Below are 11,928 nucleotides of genomic sequence, written 5' to 3' on the forward strand. Positions count from 1 at the left end.
ATTATCATTAAAGTTCTCTACGCTGCACAACAAATCTCTTATTTACATCGCATCAACACTTTGTTCTAATGAGATGATTCCTGCTGAACACAGTACCTGAAAAACACTCTGGTGATTTGAGCGGTGAGTGGATTCTAACTTAAACACCTCTGATTCAAAAACATTAAACAAGGTTAATTTTCCCTTCATTTAATTTTATAATTCACTTGTCTGGAATTAATTTTAAGACAACTTAAAAAAAGTTTTTAAAAGTAACTTTAGCCTAAAATATGATAACAAGGCAAGCAGCCATAGTTGAACACATTGATCCTTATATATTAGCGTATTTTATCTTTTAAAAACACTGATATAACTACACATATATGTCACCGATGTTAGGGCCGAGGGTTATGTACCACACTCCGGAGGAGCAGACACCAGAGGACACCAAGAGACAGACAACAGGACTAAAGTTAAAAGGTAAGTTTTTATTTAGGTTAAAAGGGATAAAAGCAAGGGGGTGGTCGTGGCTGTGGCTTTAATGAAGAGAGGGGAGAGAGGTGCTGGTAGGTCCTATTCTCATGCTCTTGGTAAGTATATTCTTCTCTAGGCTGCTCGTGGGACAGACAGGGGCTTCTCTCGTCGTAGGGCACGTTGTATAGGCTCGTGGGACAGACAGTGGCTTCTTTCGTCGTAAGACTCGTCGAATAGCTCGTGGGACAGACAGTGGCTTCCCTCGTTCAGCTTCGTTGTCGTGCTCGTGGAGCTACCACTCCACTTCCAGCAGGAACTGCTTTTTCTTGGCTTCCTTACAGGAACAGACAAATGGACAGTGAGACGGACATTAGCAGGTAAGATGAAATTGGGGTACTTTACCAGCCTACGCTCTCGTTCTGTGCATGGTAGAACGGCGTCGTTGGGAGAAAGAGTGGGACTGGCCTCCTTCGATGGAACAAGCATTACGTGAACTGTGGCACTTTAAGTGCGCTGGAATTCTCTCCTCCGCACTGCGCGCACAACTTCAGGGACCTAGACACAGCTGAGGGGACAAATCCATTTGAAAGAACCTTCAATAATTATGGGTCAATTTCATCCATCAGAGACTCAGAGAGAACATAGTCGTTTGATCTCACCACACTTGTGCATAAATCACTCTTGTAAAGCTTCACACGTGTTTAAATCACTCTTTCAGACACTGCAAACTCACTCTCTCTTCACAGCGATTAAGCAACTTGTTTCTCTTCTCTTCATAGGGTGGATGTCTCAAGGATTAATGGTGTTCAGAACATGGACATGGGTTCAGCGATCTTCCCAGCCGTTCACAGTTACTGTTCCTCACTGTCAACAAGATGACACACACTGCCCACAAACACAGGTTAGTCGTACACTGGTGCTGGTGAATCTTCACATGTGGTTTTCTCAGAGAAGTGAATCAATAAAAGGTGCACTTAACTTTTCCTCGGTGAATCACATGAATCCTTGTGGCGTATTCCCACTCTCTGTTCTGCCAGTCACTCTCCTTCTTTCTCCATGCAATTTCTCTCACTCACTTCGTCGCGGTGCTGTTCGTGGTTTCTTCAAAGGACTCACTTAATGAGCATGTCTCGGGGGACCCAACACTGAACACCGATCTGACATTAGACCTCAGCTTTTCCGCACTTTCCGCTGCTCACTGTCACTGCTGCACACTACTCAGAACGTCTTCTCTCCAGGCACACACACCCTCTGTCCTTCCAGCCTCTCTCTTTATCCTCCTTTTCCCGGCGGATGCTTCAATGAAGCGCTCGTTATTTGCTTCAGCTGGCGCTCATTATACCCATGACGGGTAAACCCAAAGCCGGCCCGGTGTTACACCGGAAGTTCTCCCCCTAGCAACAAGTCCCATTTAATTTGTTCCGGGTTTGTTCACCCGGTGACATATATGCTACATATAAATGTCGATGTATTTTATAAATAATGTAAATACATTCTTTATTGTCTACTAATTACCAGAAATCGCTGTTCTGTCTCAACAACTCAATTCTTTGCCTGCTATGAACTTCCCAGAACTATTGAGTCACGTTATAATCGAGAATTTACCTGTCGCAACTTGCTCTCTCTGTGGCTTTCACAAGTAAACCGAAACTAAAAGTTAGAGTTCGTTATGTGAAAAGACCATTTCTCAATGCTGTAAACCAAAGCTTACAACTTCTGTCTTATTTATCGGTAAGTATGTCCTTCTCTTAATTTATATGATATGCTGTCATATAAATGTCATGATATTAGTGTGTGTTTGTATGTTTGGTATACTTCTAGTTGAAAGGTGTCAGGTCAGGGACAACTTATCAAAAATTGTATTTATTATTTTGCGAATTCGAAACATTATGATTCAGGGTTATTCTATGGAATATTACACCTGAAAAACACTTTAGTGTTACAATTTCTTTATATTTTTAAACAAAACAATATTTTATTTGAACAATTACACCTTCTTGAGCCATCAATGTGGCAATATTTGTTTTTTAATGAATATAGAATTCCAAGCACCACAAATCTGTCCCCACAGTTATGTACAGAGGGTACAGTGTAAAGTGCTTTATTTTGAGGTCAAAAACAGGTTTTTCTCCCATTTAAAATACTATAATGTATTCATAACTATCAAATATATGATTTTAACATCTCATGATAAATAAATACTGTCCAGCATAAAGCAGAGTTTTCAGTAACAGTCTCACGTGCGCACAGCATGCAGAGTAGTTTCGTTTTGAGTGAAACTAGGGCCGAAAAGCTGGGAGGGTTTAAAATAGTGCTAAGGGAATTATATAAATGAATATATGAATTAATTAATTATATGAATGTACCTCTGAAGGTCTTCAGAAACGATTCGATGGCATATTGTTTTCATCTGTGCTCCATGTAATACCTAAAGGAAGTGTTCTTAATCGCAATACTGCTCTGTCCACAGAGTTTATGGGAAACAGCTGTATTCAGCTTTTCCATATAAAGCGCCACATGCTTTCAGAGAGTGGATTTACAGAGACTTATATTTACATTCAGACTGTGTGCAGTTTCTGTCTGGACAAAAACAGACCGAATTTGCATGCCCTGCTGTAGCCTAAATATTGACCGGTTGATGAAAATAAGCTTATGTGGATTCTACACATTTAAACAATTCAGATAAGTTAACTAGAATTATTTATGGGGCAGATAAAACACATATAATCATTTATTAATAAGTTATCATTTTGACTTAACCCTTTTCTTTATTTAAAGGCTGAAATGTGAGGTTTACCATTATATTAAACTTTTTCAAAGCTTTATTTGAACATTTACATTAGATATTTAAACATGCTATTAAACTGTTGTCAGTCAAGTTGTCATTTAAAATCTGAGCATCATTTGTAATGTTAATGTTTTAGTAATTATGCAAACAAAAAGTCATTTTATTTGTTGTTAGTTGATTTTTAAAACTTGAAGTGATTTATGTGTCTCCAGCACATTTTAACAATACCGTGATAATACTGATAACCGTGATAAGAAATTTTCATACCGTTACATCCATATATAAAATATATAGTGAAAGTAGTGGTCCCCTGGAGTTGTGTCACTGGTGTTCCCATTTAACAAAATACATCTTTTTATTTTAATTTTATTTTTTGAATAAAAATCACATGTATGACATCACTTGACTTCCTTCTTCTTATTTCCTGAAGATCTATGAAGAAAGACCCATGTTAAGTCCACTGTTTGTTTTTTCAGTTATCAGAAAGTTTCTCATTTATCTCATGATTTCATCTGAAGCTTTTAGTTGAACTCAGTGGTATTATTGGACCTAGGCTAGTTTATTTCTAGGGAATTATAATACAAATGGATTAAACTACTTAATTTAGTGTGTCACATGTCTACACTCAAGAGTTAAGTGTTGAGAGTGCTACTCCCCGGAGTGATGCTACTCCACCAACCACCAACAGAGCATATAAAATACCAAAAATAAAAGTATTTTTTAAAACATCAGCAAGTAAAACACTGAAATATGACAACACAAACAACAATAAAATCAGAAATGGACTTTAACTGTCAGTAATAGAGACCCTCTGGGTTTCGTGATCCTGATTCACGCACCTCAATCCATGCATGGCTCTTCAGAAAGTCAGCGCGTGTCTATTTCAGAGTGACAGAGATTACTAGCGCTGTCAACCAATTAATCGTGATTAATCGCATCCAAAATAAAAGTTTCTGTTTACATAACATATGTGCGTGTACTGTGTATATTTATTATGTATATATAAATAAATACACACATACAGTATATTTTGAAAATATTTACAAGTTTATATTTATATTCATATAATTTATATTATAAATAAATATATTTAATATATAAACATAACATTTTTCTGAAATATATATACGTGCATGTGTGTGTGTATTTATATGTACATAATAAATAAACACAGCACACATACATATGTTATGTAAACAAAAACTTTTATTTTGGATGCGATTAATCATTTGACAGCACTAATTAATACACAATGTTTTTGCTCAAAACTCTATGGTGACCTAATGCAGATAATGTAAATAATAAACTGACACATGTATTATGTGTATTATGAGACAGAAGTTTACAGTCACTGTGGGAATTATGATCACGCAATATTGACTGATGGATCAGCAGAGAATCGTCTTTCTGCGAGTCATTAAGAAATTATGGTATTATTCTATTTAACGAAATATGAGGTAAACGTACGAATACATAATGTGCGGAATTTTGGAGTAAAAGTTTGTATGATGTGTAGCGAAGCACTGATCAAAAATATAAGTGTCTTTGTAAATGAGCATCTGCTAAATACAATGTTTCATAAACAAATAATTTATATGTTTTGATTTACTATGGTTTTGTACAGGTCAGTTTGAGATTCAGACACCAGAATGTCTCACACTGTCATACCTGTGAACTCTTCAACGCTCGTCATCCAGCTGCAGCCAGCAACACAAACAGCTCCTGTTTCGACGGTGACCAATGCTCCTGTGCCTGTTTATGTACAACAGGTGGTGGGAGCGTCACATCTTCATGGATTTAAGGCATTTCTGAAAGGCCAACCAAAAGCCCTCGGGGTGAGAAATGTCTCATAAACCAAAATAATTGGTTTTTATTTGTGCATGTCAGTGTGAGATAAGAAAAGTACTAAATTTAAAATGAGTAGTACACACATCAAAAAGTATACACAATTTTTATTAAAGAATGTGACTTACTGTCTTGGTGACAGAGCAGGAAAGACACCAGTATAAGATCAGGTTTTTCGAACATCATTAGCGCCGACGTGGATAACAATCTTACTGAATTTACATTTAGCATTAGCCAGCACTTTTAAATTTGCCAAGATGTCAGGCGCTCTGGCTCCCGGTAAACAATGGACTATGGTGGCTGGTGTCTCTATTTTCACGTTCCGTACAATAGAATCGCCAATAACTAGAGCACTTTCATCAGGTTTCTCAGTGGGTGCTTCACTGAGTGGGGAGAACCTGTTTGATGTTTTGATCGGAACAGAAGAGCGGTGTTTTGACCCACGACTAGGCTGCCTCACAGTCACCCAGTTGCCCTGCTGCACAGGCTCAACCGGAACCGAACAATGTACAGATAATAACTAGAGTAGAGCTGTGCAATTGGAAATGAAACGTTATAATTCTAATTAAAAATTCTAATGTTTTTATTAAACTGTAATCACGTTAAGTACAAATTCAGTCTCATTAAAATATTTTATTAGCCTACATGACACCCATATCTGGTTCTTGCCTAAAAAGACGGGTTTATCATGTTTGTAGTTAATAAATTTGGCTGCGTTTAGTCTTACCCTGGAGTTGGTTCACCATCCGCCTGCAAACACAATGACATTCATACAATGATAATTCCACATTTGTGGAATATTTTTTTTGATATTTTTCTAGTACAATCATAAATCCATAACTACATCTGCCATAAATGTATATTTTATATTTTATATTGTTCCCCTTTATGAAAGACTCTCTCGTCGTACTCACACTTTCTGAATTCTTTTTGTCCCTCACAGACGGTCCAGATAATGATCGGTGTGTGGACTCTCCTGTTTGGCATTGTGTTTACAGTTCATGCAGAACCCATCTTTGTCTATACTGGTATTGCTTACTGGGGATCTCTCATCGTAAGAAACTATTATACGATTAAGTGTTCTGTCTTTCATAAAACAAGCTACATATTCCAACGCAAGCCTCAATTTTGTCCGTTCTCTCTCTTCTCAGTACATTACCGCAGGCGCACTCTGCATTGCTGCAGAAAACAAAATTAATTCACCCTCCAGTTTGTGTTTGGTATGTACTACACAACACTTTAGGGGTCCAAGCACCGTGCTGGAAATTCAGAAATAGTGTTCTGTTGTGTTTTTACTGATTTTCTGGACTGGTTTATACTGATTTCTTCTTCTTTTTCTGCCCTAAAAGTATATGGGTATCAATGACCATAATTCGTAGAGACCCTAAACTTTTCAGGAAGGTCCCAAACGTGCACATCTATTCTGGCATCTATTCATCTATTATCATAACATAATATGACTTGGATACATAAAAAAACATGGCCACTACCAGCCAATCAAATTTCAGCAACTAATAACAAATCTCAATGGCTGGGGAAACTTCTGAGTGTGTTTTGTGTAGCTACGCTGACTTTCACTCAAATTTAATTGAAACAAGACATCGTAAACCATGCTGGTGATTTTGAAGTTTTTACAGAGTTGTATAATTCAACATCAATTTCTGGGTTAGAGGGGTGGGCCGGAGTTGCTTGAACCCCTGGCGTTTTAATTGCGATGCCATCAAATCACCATCTAAACTTTTCTGAACAGCTAATTAGGCACATTTTCATCCTCCGCTGTCTAAGTTTAAATCTATAATCAGGTTTTGCAGAATGCTTCCTATTTCTCTTCTGGTTGGGTTTAATGTAATTATAATGTCATCATCCCCTTTTACACCAGTATATTTGCTGTAAGCTAAAAAAAAATCTGAGAAGATTGGCTGGACTTTGCTGTAAAAAAGACATTATATTTAAAAAGACACATTTTAATTGTTTCACTTTATTATCCACATGAGCCACTGGTGCTTGGACCCTGATGACTGCTGCTAAATGAAGTGATGTGTGAATGATGTGTTTCATTTATTTATGTGAAGTATAGTGTATTTTTATCACACTCCATGTACTTTTCTATGTGCATTCACTTGTTGACATAATGTTTTAAAGTTTTTGCAAATTTATTAACCTGCTTTATGTTGTTTTCTGCCTGTAGGTGAATGCTTCACTTGGAATGAACATTTTCAGTATTATAAGTTCAAGCATTGCCATAATTTTCATTTCACTGGATTTGGCTATAGGTCAACACATGTACTGCAGGGGATATAACTGTAATTATTTAGAGAGTAATTATAAGGTATGTCTTCAACTTTTATATTAAATATGCACCGAAATTGCATTTTTGGTCAAAAGAGAAAAATGGCTGAAAATATGAGCTGAAATATTCACATTTGTTTAGTAATTATTGATGCTTTCAGTTTCACAATAGATCTGAGATGATAAAAGTTATTCTTCACTACTGTGTTAAGAGCATCATCAAAAATCACTCCCAAATTTTTTCCATGTGTATGGGAATTCACAGATAAGGGACCCAAATGGTTATTTATCTGTATAATAGAAGCCAAATTTAGAATAGTTAAAAACTACTGTCGAGAGACGCAGTGAAACATTAGCAATGAAAAGGACAGTTATTTTTGTAGCTGACCTTACTGCATATGCATTTGTAAGAGTTTCCATTTCAGACACAAAATTATTTAAGTGAATTACGCAACATGATTTATTAAGGTTTGCACCAGTCAATTTACTGATATTTGTGCCATAATTTAATGCCCAAAAAAGCATGTCTTAAATGTTACATTACCATATAAACTTCAAGGATGATAGATTCTGGACTGCTGAGCAGACAGTGTACCAGTGTGAGCAGCGATTATCATTGATTCTGTTCTAATTATTTGTGTTAATGTTGATTTTTCTCTCAGATGCTCTTAAGGGGAATCAGAGGTGTATTGCTGTTATTCGCCGTGCTTGAGTTTATCATCTCCATCTATCTGTCAGCATTTGCCTGTAAAGCCATCCCCTGCTGTTCTGGAGTGAGTTCAATGTAAAATTCTTGAATTTTAAATGTGAGTGTAAATAAAGTGAACTCCGCACACATTGTGTTCTCAAGCATTAAACCTGCAGCGTTTGCAGAGCTGGAGTTCGTGAGGAGCATTTTTACTGTGAACTGAGTTGCCCTAAAAACATATTGCATAAAATGTTTTGGTCAAGATAATTAGGTTACACTTGAACTTGAGGCCTGAGTTTGACCAGTGTGTTTTCTCCCCCGATATAACTAATTGAACAAACAATAATTCAACAAACCTGCTCATCTCAAAATAATCCACCTCACACTTCATACAGAGTGAGTTTAAGGACTCGTTTGCTTTCAGTTGTTTACTTCTTTTACTACGGAGTCAAAAATTTAGGTTGTCGATCGGAAAGCAAAGCACTTTTAAAATGACATTCAGCTGAAGTACACATTTTGACTGAGCGCGTTCAACATCATATTAATTATGCTCTACTGATTAATATTTTATTTCAAGACATTTATCAGGTTTTTGTCATTAAAACACCCTTTCTTGTAGAACTCATTTCTTATGCATCCCTAATTCTAACATTACATGTGTTTTTCCAAAGGTGCAGTTTGCTCAGATTTTACCACCACAGTCCTCTGATTTCAGGCCCATTCATTTCCAGGATCTTTACAGCTCAGAGGTAAGAGAAGCTTGTAACCCAAGCTTAGTTGGACTTTGAGTAAAATGGTAAAAAAAAAAAAGTAAAAAAAAAAAGCATTTTTGAATTGAGTGTTGAGAGTCCATTGATCTTACGATCATCTCTCAAATATGCGTACATGTGATTCATAGAATGAACATAGGCACAGAAAACACGTGTTCCTCTCTTTCTGAAGTGAAATCTATGAATCACAAACGATCTTGAACTTTCTTGCAACTGAATGGTTTCAGCTCTCTGCCTTGTAAACGACTCTTAATTAACGTCATTAACATATAAATGATCACCAGTCATCGTCCAAATCCTTTCATCTAGACTAGTACAGCGAGCTGCAAGAACAGCTTACATTTCCAAAAACCTGTAGTCTTGTCAGGACAAAAACTTGTCTTGTACTCAGACGAGAAAAAGTGTGTACGTGTGCTCAGACCCTGACGTGACCTTAAGCACTTTTCCACGTCAAAGACAGTTTTTACAAATATGAACGCTAGCGTGGATTAAAGCGTGCGCACACCCTAAGATCAAATCTGTGCACACGCATGCTTTATAAATGAGGCCCCATGTATTGGAAATGTGTAAAGCACTCAGTAATGAGTGCAGTAATTGTTACATAATATTATCAATAAATAAGCAATCAAGCAAGCAAGGAAGCTGATCATATAGCGTGTTTTCTTTCTTTCTTAGATACCTGAGGCCAGCAGCTCTTCCATTCATCACCCGCCTGCAGACGCTCCTCCACAATACAGTGAATGCAATCAATATGAATAAGTGAACAGTATTCCCTTATTAAACAAAAATGTATGGGGTATGGGGTATGGGAGGGGGGTCCTAATCGTCTGGTCTAAATATACAAACGAGATGATACCCCCATCCAGAGTCTCTCCGGGCCGTCAATTCAAGACGCCCAGATCAACCTGACCATCATCCTATCCTCTTTAACTTTTCATCCCTAACATTCTGAGCAATAAACTATTCATTTTTCATATTTCACTCAACTATTCAAACTATTATTTACATATTTGGTTGTGGTGTGGTCCATGAAATCTATCATTTAAAAGAAACATACACTGAAGGTCAATGTGATTGCCATTTTGAGTAAGTAGGATGTAATATTTAAATAAATGTTTACTTCAATTTCAGCTGTGCATGTTCATAATTACTGTGAAATGCCAGTGTGACAATGATACATGGATCTAAGACAAGACGTCACCATTTTGGAGTCCACATCAAATCAAGTTTACAAAAGTCATTTCATATACTTAAAATTAAATGTTAAGTGCAAGTAAAGGGTCTACTTTCATTTTTCAATTAACTTTGGTGAAAATAAAATGTCAAAATAATTTTGTTTAACAAAATGTTGGCCATGCTAAAACCTTTTATAATAGTTACTTTCCGATTGGAGATGCTGTTCCTACTTTTTTATCTGTGTGTGTTATTTGCAATAAAGCGTTTACATATTGCACGGTGATTTGTGTATCTGTTGCAGGTATTTTACTGTTTGGTACTATTATTGATGACCACAAAAGCTTATTTTTCAAGAAACAAAAATAATGCTTTTTATTGTCTCAAATGTATAAAACTCTCCCTAATAGGCATGAAAATATCCAGTCACATCAAACAAAAATATTGCACTTGAATGTATCAACACTTTGTAAATAACCATAAAATACAGAACAGCATATACAAAAAAATATATCATTTAAAGGAAGTATATCTATGCATATCAAACCATGTCGCATGAAAGTTGGTTTACATTTTATGCAATGCGTTTTTAAGTCTACTCAGTTCACAGTAAATCCTGCTTCTCACAAACTCTGCAAGCGCTGAGAGTTTTTACATTCACATAATTTTTAACTTTTCTAAATTTAAGAAATATTTTTGCATTGTAACATGTTTGTTAGTTCTTGTAAAGCATGAACCCAATCGTGAACGGTCTTAAAAGTTACTATTTCCATTTTATATACATACCTGGGGGATTCAGTTGACATACACACACACAAAAAGTTTGGGAAGTCCTGATTTGGCTCTTTATGCACCCGAGGACAACAGCAGGGGTTGCCTTTACAGGCAAATGCTGACAGATAGATGGAGAGGATAAACTCAAGCAAGGCGAGCATCAACAACACACCACTGATTCCCCTGAAGAGAGTCTGAGAGAAAAATCAACATTAGCACAAATAATTATAAAAAAAATGATAATCACTGCTCACACTGGTACACTAAATGCTCAGCAGTTCAGAATCTACCATCCTTGAATTTGTATTGTAATGTAACACAGTTAGGGCCAGGGCCAGGTTGCATGAAAGTCCTGAAGTAATTTGACTTAGGGGTATTCCTGAGGGGGAAAAAATTCCCTGAGGTAAGGGATTTCTTTAAGAGCGTTGCAACAAACGTCTGAACTAACCCTAACCCTTACATAAGTGTTCATACTAAGCGTTTCACAGTAGTTCCTGGCAACAAACGGCAATGATCGCCGCAGTTGCTATAGTTACCACATCTCACAATAAACATAGATATGTATATCTCTGACAATAAACAGAACATAACAAAATACAAACCTAACCAACTAAAACACGAACAAATAAACGAGCGCTACCTGTTTCTACGGAATCTGCTTTGTAAAGGCTGGAATACACTACATGATTTTTTAAATCTGAACACTAACCGACTTTGTAAATACTGACCGAGGAAAACTGGCCATCATACACTACACGACTGAAGATCATACACTAGCAGACTTTAAAGTTGTCCCAATCACAACAAAATCACGCAGAAATGTGTGCCTTGTTGCTAGGAGACGCATGACAAATGAAAACAATGTGTTCTAAAATCAGTTGAAAATATCAAAAATGTTTGATATCCTCCGACTGGATGTAATCTCAGTGGCCACGTACACACTACAAGTTTCAGGAGTGACAGCCGCATTTAAATGCATTAAATTATCGTTCCATGTGTGTACGGAACAGCAGTCGCTCTCGCATTTGTAACCATAGCAATATTTTGTCGTCTTGCGGGAGTGAATAAAAGTTTAGCCGTTTGTAATGTGCCATTTTTTGACTAAAGACTCTTTTTGTCCGTCGATTTTAACTAAACTACCGCTGATA

The 11,928-nt window shown here is 36.7% G+C and overlaps 1 protein-coding gene across 1 annotated transcript; it reads left to right on the forward strand.

Moving 5' to 3' along the window:
- Positions 1-1,774: 1,774 nt before the first annotated feature.
- Positions 1,775-10,284, forward strand: LOC131538611 (membrane-spanning 4-domains subfamily A member 15-like). The gene is made up of 8 exons (XM_058772547.1): positions 1,775-2,184; positions 4,866-5,076; positions 6,030-6,140; positions 6,238-6,306; positions 7,275-7,415; positions 8,038-8,148; positions 8,735-8,812; positions 9,509-10,284. The coding sequence occupies exons 2-8, from the start codon at positions 4,891-4,893 to the stop codon at positions 9,590-9,592; spliced, it is 780 nt and encodes a 259-aa protein (XP_058628530.1). The 5' UTR covers positions 1,775-2,184; positions 4,866-4,890; the 3' UTR covers positions 9,593-10,284.
- The last annotated feature ends 1,644 nt before the right edge of the window (positions 10,285-11,928 follow it).

Source organism: Onychostoma macrolepis, chromosome 04 (assembly GCF_012432095.1).
Source record: "Onychostoma macrolepis isolate SWU-2019 chromosome 04, ASM1243209v1, whole genome shotgun sequence".
NCBI classification, from domain to species: Eukaryota; Metazoa; Chordata; class Actinopteri; order Cypriniformes; family Cyprinidae; genus Onychostoma; species Onychostoma macrolepis.